Genomic DNA, 15,103 nt, shown 5'->3' with positions numbered 1-15,103 from the left:
TGCAAGAGCTGGGCTTGTCTCAGGAACCCATGATGCAATCACCTCACTCCCACACTTACTACACTCAATGCAGGAGCTGGGCTTGTCTCAGTAACCTGTGATGCAATCACCTCACTCCCACACTTACTACACTCAATGCAAGAGCTGGGCTTGTCTCAGGAACCCATGATGCAATCACCTCACTCCCACACTTACTACACTCAATGCAAGAGCTGGGTGTGTCTCAGGAACCCATGATGCAATCACCTCACTCCCACACTTACCACACTCTGTGCAGGAGCTGGGCTTGTCTCAGGAACCCATGATGCAATCACCTCACTCCCACACTTACTACACTCAATGCAAGAGCTGGGCTTGTCCCAGGAACCCATGATGCAATCACCTCACTCCCACACTTAGCACACTCAATGCAAGAGCTGGGCTTGTCTCAGGAACCCATGATGCAATCACCTCACTCCCACACTTACTACACTCAATGCAAGAGCTGGGTGTGTCTCAGGATCCCATGATGCAATCACATCACTCCCACACTTACCACACTCAATGCAGGAGCTGGGCTTGTCCCAGGAACCCATGATGCAATCACCTCACTCCCACACTTACTACACTCAATGCAAGAGCTGGGCTTGTCTCAGGAACCCATGATGCAATCACCTCACTCCCACACTTACTACACTCAATGCAAGAGCTGGGCTTGTCTCAGGAACCCATGATGCAATCACATCACTCCCACACTTACTACACTCAATGCAAGAGCTGGGCTAGTCTCAGGAACCCATGACGCAATCACATCACTCCCACGATTACCACACTCAATGCAGGAGCTGGGCTTGTCTCAGGAACCCATGATGCAATCACCTCACTCCCACACTTACTACACTCAATGCAAGAGCTGGGCTAGTCTCAGGAACCCATGATGCAATCACCTCACTCCCACACTTACTACACTCAATGCAAGAGCTGGGCTTGTCTCAGGAACCCATGATGCAATCACCTCACTCCCACACTTACTACACTCAATGCAAGAGCTGGGCTTGTCTCAGGAACCCATGACGCAATCACATCACTCCCACGATTACCACACTTAATGCAGGAGCTGACTCCCTGTTCAAGCACGTGGTGTCTTCAAGACTGCATGCATGACCCACAAAGCACTGCCCTATGGATCTCCAAAATACCTAGCACAACAACGAAGGGCCATATGTACTAAAGCATTTTCCCATAGACACAGAATGAGTAAAACCTTTTGATACATCTGGCCCTAAATCGGGAGGGCAGTACTTGCTACGTAGTTCTGATTCAATGCTACTGGAAGCCCCCAAAATCAAGAAAGAAAGACTGCAAGCTTGAGCCTTTTGAGGAAATGCTCCCAGAATCTGGAACTTCCTTCTGCCAGAGATACGCACAAACCTCTCCACGGTCATCATCAGGAGAAATGGCAAACCATTTCTGATCGAAAAATACTTAAGACCTTATGCCCGACCGCAACCAGCTCAACCAAAGACAGACAAAGGTTATGTATTCATTCTCACTGATGTTACCTGTACATAGTGTAATTAAGCAGCACCTTACGATACATTCAGGTTCTATGTAACATTAACTTGTGCTATGTGCAGTGTTCGGATACCCTTGCGTCATGTACTGCTCAATAAAACGCTGAAATATATAACTAAAAATAAATAAATGGCTGCTCCTGTTGGAACAGCTTTGTAGAATGTGCACTTCTATAGTATGCAATAGCAACTTTCCCAAAAGTAATGCTACCAAATTTTAAATTCTCTTTACCATGAGCCAGACATCGCTGTATGGCACCACCGTCAGCCCTTTTCCCTCTTTGGGCGGTCCTTGTCCCCCTCCGGCAACAGAGGTAAAAGATGCGGGACTCCAAGGACCCCCCACTGTCCCAGAGCCACGCCCGAGCGGCGGATCCAAATGAGAATTTCCTTTGCATTTTGGTATATGTAGTCCTGTTTATCCCATTACCAAATCATGACTGCAAGTACCAAAACCAAAACACAATCCGTTTGCACGTCAAAATAAATGTATTAAAGCTAGCTGTTCGTTACTAAACTCACGCCGGTGTAACTTTCCCAAGGCTAAAGCGGGGGGGGGGGGGGGGTGGTACCTACAATAGTTAGAAAATGTGAATTTGATATCCTACACATTTAAATATATTAAGAAGCTATAAAATCTGATAAACTGGAATAGTATAAATGCTTAGTTTTATTCGTTTTCCTTTGCTCGATAGCATGGGTTACATGTGATTAGGTGCAGAATTGTTATGTCTCAGCAACACTTGTTTAGCCCTCAGGCTTGTTGTGGCTGAGACTTACTCAAGGCTGTAAAAATAATGTTCCTGCTAATAAAAGTACATGAAGCAGAGTCCAGTTATTAGTTAATAGATCGTGGCCTAACTTACTTCGTGAGGTACCCTCGTAGGGAGCAAGTGTAAAGCACACGGATGAGTGAGAAAGAAGTGTGAGAGAAGCATAGTGAAAGTACAGGGAGTAGTACAGCAAATATAACAACGTAAAAATATAATTTAAGCAAAGAACCGTGTATATCTATATACTTATCTCTTACTAGCACATGCATCAAAAATGCCATTTGCGATTCCTTATTAGCGAAAAATAAGGATTCGCTAATAAGGAATCGCAAAAGCCTATGCATGTAGAAATCGCTTACAAAATAGCGATTTCTAAATATTTCTTAATTGCGAGTCGCAAATTGCGATTCGCAGTTAAGGAATACCTCTCCATTCATTTCTATGGGCCAAGAGGCCCTTAGGAATGAATGGGAGGACGTTCTCAATTTGCGATTCTCAATTAGAGAATCGCAAATTGAGAATGCAATTTCAAGGGTGCAAGGGTGTCAAAACGACACCCTGTTGCACCCCTGAAATCGATCTGTGTACAAATGTTGCGCACACGCATGTCCAAAGGACGTGTGTGTGTAACCTACGACTTTGAAAAATGCACTTTCGTGCATTTTTCAAAGTTTTTGCAAATTACCATGAAGTTCAACTTCATGGTAATTTGCACCCCCTATCAGCGAAATCGCTAATTATTTTACTTTTATGCATTGCATTTAAGGAATCTCAATTTGCGATTCCTTAAATGCAATCGCAATTTGAGAACTCGCAATTAATTGCGAATTCTCGAATTGCGAGTGCCTTGACCCTTCATGCATCGCAAATGCCCTTTTTGCGGGCGCAAACGGACGATTTTTGCGAATCGCATCGTTTGCGCTCGCAAAAATGGTTGATGCATGTGCCCCTTAGTTCCTAATGGGTGAGTACCTAGAGTTTCTGCTTTCATAGGCAGTAGGTCAAAGTATATTCAGATTTAGCTAGTAAATGATAGATGCCGTAAAATAAGAATATGGGGCTAGGAGAGTGCATTCAGAGATAAGCTCTACCATGTGTTTTTTCACAGCCACAATAGCTGTATATATTGCGCGCAAGAATACACAATCTATATGTAATAATAAAAATAAAAGCCTTATTTTCCCTTTAGATATAATGCTGGGCTAAGGCGCTTTCTAAATTGTGTCGTAGGAGATGTGTTATTACTCTTAGCTATGCAGCAGTCTTCAGGGATGTACACTTAAGGTAAACATTAATAGGCACATGCATCAAAGGAAAAAACGGTCGCAAACGGGCAGATTCTCAGAATCTGCCCCTTTGCGACCGGTATTTTTGCATTTGGGATGCATCATCCCAAATGCAAAAATCGCAATTTAAGGAATCTCTAAATTGCGATTCCTTAAATTGCGATTGCATTTAAGGAAACACAAATTGGGATTCCTTAAATGCAATGCATTAAAGTTAAAAAAATAGCGATTTCGCTAATAGGGGGAGCAAATTACCATGAAGTTGAACTTCATGGTAATTTGCAAAAACTTTGAAAAATGCACTTTTGTGCATTTTTCAAAGTTTCATGTTGCGCACACACATGCCCTTAGAGCATGTGTGTGTGCAACATATATGCACAGATCAATTTCAGGGGTGCAATAGGGTGTCATTTTGACACCCTTGTACCCTTGAAATTGCATGAGCAATTTGCGAGTACCTACTGGTACTCGCAAATTGCTCATGCAATCTCCAATTCATTCCTATGGGCCTGGAGGCCCATAGGAATGAATGGGACGGCATTCCTTAATTGCGACTCGCAATTTGTGAGTCGCAATTAAGGAATTTGTAGCAATCGCTATTTTTAAAGCGATTCCTACATGCATAGGCTTTTGTAATTCCTTAATTGCGATTCCTTAAAAATCGCAATTAAGGAATCGCAAAAGTCTTTGTTGATGCATGTGCCAGTTAGTGGTCTATAAGGGAAGATTGGTCCTAGCACTATTAATAATAACATCTGAGTGCAAAGTAGAAAGTGTTTGAGGAAAGACCCTTAATTCATCAGTTACGAATAGCAACAGAAAGTCATTGTCCCAGGTGTAGTTTTAATTTGTAGTCCATCTCATCTGTAACCAAAAACAAGCATTGGCAAAGCCAATATATATCACCTTTGCAATGTGCCAAGCTATTGCCTTTGCTTGTTTGTAACACATTGTTCAAGAAAAGTAAACAGAAAAATATATTTCAAAATGGCCACTGGTGCATCATGGTGCATACCACACACTGGAGCTCTCTTGCAATGGTTCTGGTGTGAGAAACCCTATTCCAAGATGGCCTCCTGTGCATCCTGACACATGCATCCTGATGCACAAGCGGGCATCCTGGACTGGGTTTTCCCAAACTAAGAGCCTCCAAGATGGCTAACAGAGCATGTGCTGTGAAGTAACAGCACATGTGAACCCAACCTTGCGCACCACCAGTCATTTTGCCTTTTTTTTGTATTTTCAATTTACTATTTGAAGATGGCAACCACCATTTTTGAGCAGTAAACTAAATCACAATAACAAAATCACCTGGACTGCAAAAAGAAAAGAAAAGAGTGTACCGATTGCAGGGTACAGCTGCCGGACAATAAAAAAACAGTAACTTAAAAAAATTAAAATGAAGCAGTGGCTGTGAGGGGTGAGGAAGCAGAAGGCTGAGGAGGGAGGTGTAACTATTCACTGTCGGTCACGTTCAGGAGTGTTGGGTCTCCCCCTGCTGCTCAGGGGGGACCCAACTATTTTGGGGGACCCCAGTTATGAAGGTGACCCATTTAGCCCAATGCCACTTAATATCTGTGAGATATGAGTGACTCTGAAGGGTAGCCCCATCATTTTGCGTTTTCCACTGAATTCATGGCAGGGCAACCTGCTGTCTACTACCAGATGAGGAAGGGGTCTGTGCAGCCTGGCCACACATTAGGGACAGGACACAGGTCAGGGAGGGGGTAGTACAGGAAAGGTTTCAGGGCTAAGTAGGCATAAACAGACAGAGTCAGCAAGGAGGAACTTTCATAACAATGTTCATGTATTGTAGCTTCCTCTTTGCCATATGGGTTTGCACCCCACTTAGCTTCTCTCACCTTTGTTCTGCCGTGGTTCTGGGTGCCCTTATGTTAGTTGTTTTCTCCTTTACCTTTCTGCTGCGGTCCACCCTGCTTCTCTCATGATTGGGGGCTGTATCCTGGTGACCCCTGAGCTCGTCGCACCAGGGGTTGGAGAAGCAGGTAGGACCTGTCACAGCTGGTCCAGTATATGGGTTGTGGGTAGGTGGGGCACTTCAGGGGTAGGCAGGTGGTCTGCTATGTTCTGCAGTATATGGCCTACAGAGGTTACCCACTCCCACTAAATCCCCCATCCCAGAATGCACATCAGACATCCGTGGCTGTGACTACCCCAGCTGCAGTCCAGCCCAGTCTGAATCTTCTGTCCTCCACCCTGCCTCTTCTCGTCCCTCTGGGGATACACTTTCAAAAGTCTCTCCATCACCTCTTCTGAGATGTATGAGGGAGGAAGTTGGGCATTGGCATCAGAGGCGTCCTGTGCAGAATCCCAACCTTGACAGAAGGGAGAGTCATTCATGTGAAGGGGCAAGGGAGTGCAAGGGGGGGGCAGCAATGAAGGATGCACTCCCCAGGACTACTAAAATAAATAAATACATAAAGCGATGAAAGGGAAGGGATGGGAGATCAACGAATGAGCTGAGGTAGGAGGGAGAGGCTCGGACATGAGGAGGAATGAGCTGGGAGGGTGTGGGGGAGAGGAAGGAAAGACATGCTCCTATAGAGTGCTAAAAATAAAATAAAAAATTCAAATAAAGCGGGAAGGGTTGGGAAACCAACACAGAAAGTGGGGAGAAGCAACACGCACATGTGAAAAGAGGGCAAGAATGTTAAAAAAAAAAACAAGCAGACAAGGGCCAGAGAGAAAATAAACACATGCACTCTCATGGAGTAATGAAAAAAAAAACATTGTTGTAAGCAGTGGAAGGAACAAATAATCCAATCAGAAACACTGTTATGCCATGTCTTGTCATGCTATGTCAAGTAAACAAATACGTTATTCTGCTGAATTTAGCCAGAAAAGCAACAAGAGATTATACAATATTAATGTATACACCAATCAAAAATGTCTAAAAATGAACCATAAAACATCATATAAGACCCTTTGTAGAGAATCCATCCCAGTGAATATACAACAAATATACAATATTAATAGGGACAACAGGCCTTTTATCAATAAAAACATAAAATCTGATATCATTTGGCTTCTTTTTTCTAATTCTCAATGCTCCCGCCAGAAAATTTGCCACTCCGTAGCATACCAGTGGACTTGAAAATATGATGCTTAAAGCTGGCTTCAGTAGGATAAAATTCTTCTCTTTTAGCAGGGGGACAATATATTGTGGTTTGTAAACAGAATAATGTTCACGAAAAAAGACAAAATGTACACTATCCTGTGGAGAGAAATGGTGACATAAACATGGGCCCATCTTCTCAATTCCAAAGTAACCATGTGACACTGCCAGAAGCTGATGTACACGGTTAATCCTAAATCTTACTAACAAAAATTGATGATATGGGTTGGCGACCATGACTAGATAGGGCTCTAGAGATGTACATGTTCTTATCAGCATATGAGCCCACACCGAGGGTTTCACAATTTCAATTGCTTCTCTTTCCATCAGTCTGTGTGTAAGGAAATGTTTTTTTAAATTCCTTTTAGATCTTCTTCAACAATAGATTTTGTATTATCGAAAAGCTCTGAGCGGCCCAGCATGCATGACACATTCTTCATATATATGAACCAAGGAAAATGACTGATCCCCTCCATGGATCAATAGTTCTGGATTACTGCCTGATTGAATTTCATTTCAGGGTTCCCCAATACCCAGATCCATCGCAGTATTAGGGGTAAGGCTACAGTATCTGAAATAAGGCCCATGTAACATGTATGCAGGGACTCCGTGAGGGATAGCTAACAGTCTTCTCAGAAAATTATTTTCTATTACTTGTAGGTCACTTACATCCTTGTAACCCCACACATCACTTCCATACGTCGCCAATTGAATGCATTTAGCTTGGTATATTGTAAGCACAGCCTGCATTCGTTTAGCGCCTATCCTTTTTGCAAAATCAAAAGTTGCCCCCACTGCTCTATTCAATATGTTTTTCTTTGCATTCCTTTGGGGATCCAAGACCCCTTCTCGTCAAAGACGCCCCCAAACAAAGAGACGTTGCTACCCTAGTTAATTCAGTATTGCCACCCCAAAAACCTTTCTGAGGGTTTGTTCCTTTGACCACCACCATTGTCTGTGATTTTGAATAGTTTATACTGAGGTCCAAATCCCCCATAAATGCAATAAACGTATCCGGCGAACGCTGTAGCCCTATTGGTGTCCTGGCAACCAGCAAGAATAAGAAGAGAACCTGCCCGAGGGATGTCCTTACAGGCTGCATTTAAAACTGTTCCCAAATTGTTCATATAAAGAGTGAATAATAACAGAGCAGGAATGCACCCTTGTCTCACCCCCCTTTGCACCTTCACTGGGTCAAAAGACTTCCATCCATCTTATACCTAACTACCGCACCTAAATCAAGGTGAGGTTCTAATACGGAATTCACTATGTTCTTGTCTATGCCCAGCTTAATGAGTATGCCACAGAGTTTGACCCTATTTACTCTATCAAAGGCTGCTGTCAGATCCATAAATGCTAGATAAAGTTTATTCTTTTTGGCCACTGTGTATTTACTAATAATCAGTTGGAGAGTTATACATTGATCGGCAGTTACTTTTCCGGGCCTAAATCCATATTGGAAGTTGATAAAACATTGTTATGCTCCAGCCACTTATTCAATCTTGCTAGGACAACCTTCCTCAAAGTGTTCACAGTCCCTTCAATTATTGATATTGGCCGATAACATTGTGGCTCTGCTCTCGACACCCTTTATATGTCAGTAATATAATGGATTTCGGCCAAGATGTTGCTAGACCTGTATTACAAGCAGCATCAAGAACCTGCACTGATATTTTTGCCCAGAAAGGAGGATCCGCCTGAAATAAATCTACCGGCACCCCTTCTGGGCCTGACGCTTTTCCACTGGACATACTTATAATGGCGTCAAATACCTTCTTCTCCCTAAAAAATGAAAAATACTTTTCTTTTACGGTGGCCTGAATGAGGTTAAGATCCTCTGGCATTTCCAATACATACATGCTCAGGGAGTGTCTCACCCATACTTCTGGAGAAATGGTGCACCCATGACTTTTGTTGAAAATGGGCCAATTCATTATCTCCCAGAACTTTTCAGGATTGTCTAACACACTTATCTGGATAAGATCCTTCCTGCTATGCTATGTTATGCTATGTGTATTTGTAGAGCATGCTATCACCCGGGAAAGTATCCTGGAGAGGGGCAGGTGTGTGTGTCCAGCCTTGCCTAGGGCAGGTAGTTAGTTAAATAGCCAGGTCTTCAGCTTCTTGCAAAAACCCTGACACTTATGCTTTACCTTGTGGGCTGCACATTTCTTCTTGTAGATGTTTCAAAAACTCTTTCAGCTGTCTGAATTCACTTGTTGAATTCATATGGTGGTCTGTGTTACTGCTGTAGGGCCTTTCTTCCTCTCTGCTGGTCTGCGGACATGATTGGAGTCCTATTGGAAAATAATAGAGCAAATTTATAAATGACAGATATACGTTAACGCAAGAAGAGAAGAAATTGCCTGACCTTCATGGAGACGGTATACATTATGTGACATCCTTACACTTGCAGAGTATACACACACATTTGCACACACTCCCCCACACTCATTCTCATTTGATTTGATCTTGGTATTTATAAAGCGCTACAACACCTTTTGAGTTTCATAGCACTAACCATGTGCCTGTTAGTCAGAGGACCAGTGAATAAAGGAACAGTACTAGATGGGTAGTTTATCACTTGTTAGACCAGCATGTATACCCTCTTTAACTATGGACACCCAACCCGGAGCAGTGGGATACATACATACATGAAATGAGGGTTCAAGGGTTCATGGATAGCTTGTATTCCAACCATTTTCATTTGTTTCATCTGATTTTTCTCTTAGAATGTCACAAATGGACAACACGTGTTTCGGAAATACCATTTTGCTTCATTAGGGCCAATCACAACTGATACATGTTAAACAGTTAAAAAGATAATCAATTAACTCAAGAAAATATCCCTTTATCACACATCATACCTCTATCAAGTATCTCTAAAACAAAATTTACTTAGTTCCTTACTCAAGCCCACTTAATGCGTCAATTAAACTTGTCTTCTATGCACATATTGCATGTATATGTATAAAAATGCATTCCCTCTCTTGTCAAGCACAGAACAATCAGTTTCAACCATTCCAATTATCTAATTGAATCAATCAATTTTCTTAGTTTATACTGATGTATTGTATATGGTGTTACAATTAAAAAATGAAAAATAAATAATGAAAATCCCCCAGAGAAGTCAAATCAACCATTCCATTTCTTGTAGTGAATAATTCATATTCTTAGGTTTATCTCCCTAGCCCGTATATAGCATTAGAAATGAAGACCTCAAGGGCGTGGCTTAGATGGGATAGCACATTGCTGCCTAGTTCTACCTCTCCTCGCAGTGTGGGGCAAGATATGCTGAATTTCCACTCATCGGGACCTCTTTGCAACACAATAAAGACAATCCCTAACATCGGAAACCACCCTAACAAAGATACGAAGTCTTGATTACTTCGGCGTCCTCCTAGAATACTATAATGGGAGGTTTTTGTGTCATCTACCACCGCATCTACAAAATGTCAGACGCCGCGCTGAACGGAGATCAGATCACCCGACGAATGACTTGAACATTTTTTTACACATCAGTCACCACCTTCGTCAGGTAGAGACACAGGTACCCTCTCAATGTCATTTGCCAGCAGCTTTTTCTTTCTTAAAATGCAGCTCACTCACCAAGCTATTCAGACATTGCCTGCTTTGCCTGACATGAAAGTGGTGGGCAGGAGACAGCGCACCTCAAATTAAGCCTTTACATTTTGCCTCCCCGTCATCTAAACTGCGTATGTGCACGACTGCCCTAAAGATGTTCCTTTGAACACTTCAACAACCTCCTTGAAGGCCATAATCAGATGTTTTTGTGTTCCACAAAATGGCTGCAGCAGCACTGAACAACTTCTAACCACACGACAAACGGCTTAAAAGATTTTCGATTCACCAGCTGCCAGCTTGATATAGAAGATACTAGTACCATAATCAGTTCCACAACGAGCGACTGATACACTCAGATCGAGCCACACCGAGCTATACAATCACTTCCTGACCGTGCCTGATTCCAAGATAGCAGCCTGCATGCATCATGCTTTAGATTAAATCTTGTATTCTGCTGCATGATTGCTCCATACAAGCCTCTCCATAAACCAAATTGCTCTGAATGAACTGTCACCCTAAACCTGATCCTCAACTGCGTTTGCAAACTGTGCAGTGGCTGTAATGCACAGCATGGTACTTGAATTCTGAGGGAGACCTGCATAATACCTTGGTGCACCTTCCCATGCTAACCCTCCCATACTCCAGCAACAGAATTACTGCACCACAACAATTGAAGTGAGAGAGATTATAAGAATTGAAGGTCCATGAGTTAGAAGAAACGCAGAGCAGATCTAAACTCTCTACTGGAGATACCAAACCTATAAATAATACATAACTGATACATCTAAAATGCACTAAACCCACTCTGGATCTACAAAGGACAAGAGCTCAGTAAAATAGTGCCTAGAATACCTACACAAGACACTCATGATCATATAACTGCCAGTAAGTGTAAGTGTCAATATATAACCCTTCATTAGAATAAGAACTTAATACAGCCCATAATACCAACCTTTATTTGAGATAGTCAAGATGGCAGAAAAGGAGTTTAAACCTCACTTTAAAAGATCAAAGTCTGAACTGCCTTCTCCAGACTCACCCATCAAGAACAAAACAGACATAAATAGTTCAATGGACATGATTCTAAAATAGGTTGCTGAGGTGCAAGACCTAGCGAAAAACTCAGACTCTATGCAACTAAAAATGACTGCAATAAGGGCTGACACTATCACTATAAACAATAGGATAACAGATGCAGAACAGAGATTCAGTGCAGTAGAGGATGGGATTCAACCAAGAGAACAATCAAGGAATTACAAGTGCTCCAACTATCTGCGAAATCTATGAAAAAAGATATTGCCAAACTCGAAGATTGGAACTGAAGAGGGAACCTAAGATTCTTTGGTATTCCAGAGGGCTCTGAAGATGTCTCAAGCTCATCTATATGTTTCCTTGAGAATTAGCTCCCGCAAGTCACTGATTTTGAATTCGAGAGAGCTCATAGAGTCCAAACCTTCAAGTCATCGGCTAGGAACCTGACGAAACGTTTGTGAACCATTGATGTTTCAACATGTTGAAGCCATACTGGCCTATGTATGCAAGAATAACCATATTATCTGTAACAGACACAACAGTTATATTTCACAAGACTACTCAAAAACAACTGTTGAAACCAGGAAGAGATGTCTAGCTTTACGAGACAGAGTAAAAGATATGAAGCTCCAGTTTACCTTTGCAGGCCCAGCGATATTCAAACTCATAGTAAAAGGCAAGTTCCATATCTTTGATGATCCTAAAGACCTATCGATCTTTCTGGACGATATCTCAGAAAAAGAAATGGAACTCTCTAGGTCCACTTCCAACAAGAGGAAACCATGAACTTCTCAGACGTCTGCTGTTTAATCGGCCCTGATCGTTGCTTGTGTTCTTTACTTTGTATACTACTTAGACAAGTATATCTTGCACTTGTTATTTCTAACTCAACTAAAGTTCTCATTATACATAGATGTTATCTCCTACAGAGGATGGTAATTAACATTCCACAAAATTTGGATCTAACGGCTATGTACAATATTTGAACAAAGCATCATCTCCTGGTTAGAATCAATGTTATGACCTCACTGATAAGTTCTGATTTATTTTCTATTGCTCTTCAGAATGTGAGACTCTTTGTCTTAACAACTTAAGCAAATTAGCACTGCCTCTGCTGTCCCTCTCCTTGTACTACTTTAAGCGACACACTTACAACTCATCTCATATAGTCAAATAATTCACCTAGTTAAAGGCAGAATCCATATATCCCCAAACGACTTTTGTAATAATTTCACACTTTTTTTCATATTGTCTTTATATATTTAATTCAACGTTACGTTGAACAGGTTCCTAACTATGTTATATTATTGTTAGCATATTGCTCCATGCTTATTTTCACAACAAAGCATCACTTATATAACACCAGAAACTGGTTCCACTAACGTTTCCATACCCACGGTTTTAAATCTTGGAAGATCTCATCCCCTTAGCCTGTTTGCTATCCTTGGATACTATACCTTACATGCACTCTACTCAATGACACATGTTGAGGAAGGCCATAGGCAACTATTACAACAACAATGCTTAGAAGTTATGCTCTCTGTGAGAAGTTGGCCTGGTATATGCTGGTCACTAGTTAAAGTGGCTACCTTGCACCAGTACAATTCGACTCTTATGGTAGATAGGTTTAAGACAACCTTTTAAAGAAAGCTATCCTAGTGGTAGCTGTGGAGAGCAGCCTTTAGGCTAAGTCTTTAGATGAATGTAAAGCAGCTTGTTTTACTTTATAATCTCTTGAATTACTAAATGAAAGGACACCACACAGGTATATATATAAAATATATATGTATTTATTACTAACAACTCTCTGCTAATCTCTTTATGAGATTATAAGTCAGGAACATATGCACAAATCAACATTTCACAACAAGTTAAGCACAAATATGGCTGGGGCCCTAGGGGCGTACCAGACCATATACTAAAAAAGAGACTTAAGAATAACGACTTGCAAAGGGACAAGGCCTAGGGCCTTCAGAAGCGCTGGGGCCTCACTAATCCACCCAAGGCAGGTAAGTAAAGGACCCACGGGAGACGAATGCAGTGTGAGAACACAGCCGCGGGTCCCAATTGACTTCAATGGAGCAAGTCGCGATTGGAAATTTAGAGTTTAAGGATACTTCGGGAGAGTCTACAAGCAAGTCACTTACAGGGTAAGTAGTTCTAGGGCCAACACCCACAGGAGCACCGTAGTGCTGGAGTTACCTCACCCAGGCAAGCCGGGTGCATAGGTGTCTTTTGGTGTCGGGTCGCGGCGTCGTTTTCAATGGGAGCCAAAGAAGACTTGCTGCTTGTGAAGATAGGAGAAGTGTCCGGTGGAATCCAAGGCTGGATTCAGAAGGAGGAAGACCTGAAAGCAGAGGAGACAGTGTTCAAAGTCACTTGGCAGTGACCCAGGGCAGGGAAGATGGATACCCACAGTCGTCGGGTGATTTCAGGTGATCCACGGGTGTCTTGACTCTTCAGCCACGAGGTCCAGGAGGTGTCGACGACAACCAGGAGCTGGATTCGGCGTGTCCCACGAAGTCTGCAGCTTACTGCGGTGTCGTGACCAGATTGTAGCCAACAAGCCTTGGTAACAGCAAGTCTCGTGGAAAGGATAAAAAGTCAGCGGTGCAGACCAGCAAGGTCTGAGGGACTCACCCAGTGAAAGTAAGTCAGGACAGGCCTGGAGCAACCAGGGGAGCCCTTTGGAACTGTAGAAAAGTCTTCAGGGGACCCACAAGCCAACCAGCAGGGGATCGCGAAGACACCTTGGGAGGATTCACTCACCAGGAGCCCACGGTCACTCGGGATGAGGTAGGCCTCTGATCTTCAGAGGGAATCCTGCTGGAGACTTGGACCACATGTGGTCCAAGGCACAAGTTCGTAGAACGTCGTGAAGGGGGTTGCACTCGAAAATAGTGCACGGTACCCAGGGATTGCGGTTCTTCGTCACTCGTGGGGTCCACTTGCCTCAGCATCGCTGGGTACTCACGATGGCCTTGGAGAAGTCAGGAAATCCTCTTCTTGGGCTGCAGGGACTTCGGACTCCGGCGGGAGCAGGAAAGTTTGCGACCGTTGATTGCAAGATTTGGTGCCTGCCAAGCAGGGGAGTCACTCCTTGACTCCAAGGGAGATTCTTCCGTCTTCCAGAGGTAGTGGAATGTCGAAGGTCCAGGATTCTTTTTCAGTGCGTCGTCCAGGGATATCTAGTTTGCAATGGCAAGGGTTCCCTAACTTATACTAGAAGGAAGGGAGGGACTAGCTCTATGACCCCACCTATGGGAGGGTCAGGGGAGTGGGTGGCTACACCCACTTCCCTTTGTCCAGTTTCGTGCAAGAGCAGGGGCAGGTAGCCCCTGAGCCAGTTTGAACTGGTGTATGCACAGAGGAGCCTACTGCTCCTCCAATGCAGGACTTCAAAGCACTCTAGGAGTGCACCCACCCAGCCCCAATACACTAAACCCTGTCTGGGAGGTGGTTACATCTCCCTGTGACAGGATGCCTATTGTTGGGCCTCCTCCACTGCGAGTTTCGGTCAACAGCAGGAGGGCAGCCCAGTGTCTGTGACTCGTGGCATCCATTTTGTGATGCCAGGGCACTTCAGGATTCTACCGTGTTTCCACAGTGGGTACATGTCTATCCCTCTAGAAGGGTGGGATCATACTCCCACACCAATTACTGGTGTGGGGGTATGATTCCAAAGCATTTGACACCAAACACAACATGTTTTGATGCAGCCATCCCAGAGTTAGCATT

The 15,103-nt window shown here is 43.2% G+C and overlaps 1 protein-coding gene across 1 annotated transcript in view; it reads right to left on the bottom strand.

The window, feature by feature from the left end:
* The window catches only part of LOC146813410 (C-type lectin domain family 12 member A-like), a 134,954-nt gene that overhangs the window by 17,049 nt on the left and 102,802 nt on the right, over positions 1–15,103 (bottom strand). The window contains exon 4 of the mRNA XM_085614758.1: positions 8,902–9,045. Within this exon, the coding sequence (XP_085470884.1) occupies positions 8,902–9,045 (144 nt within the window). The remainder of the gene's footprint in view (positions 1–8,901; positions 9,046–15,103) is intronic.

The sequence above is a fragment of the Triturus cristatus genome, chromosome 7, assembly GCF_964204655.1.
Source record: "Triturus cristatus chromosome 7, aTriCri1.1, whole genome shotgun sequence".
Classification (NCBI taxonomy): Eukaryota; Metazoa; Chordata; class Amphibia; order Caudata; family Salamandridae; genus Triturus; species Triturus cristatus.
This window is presented reverse-complemented; position numbering and strand designations above follow the sequence as displayed.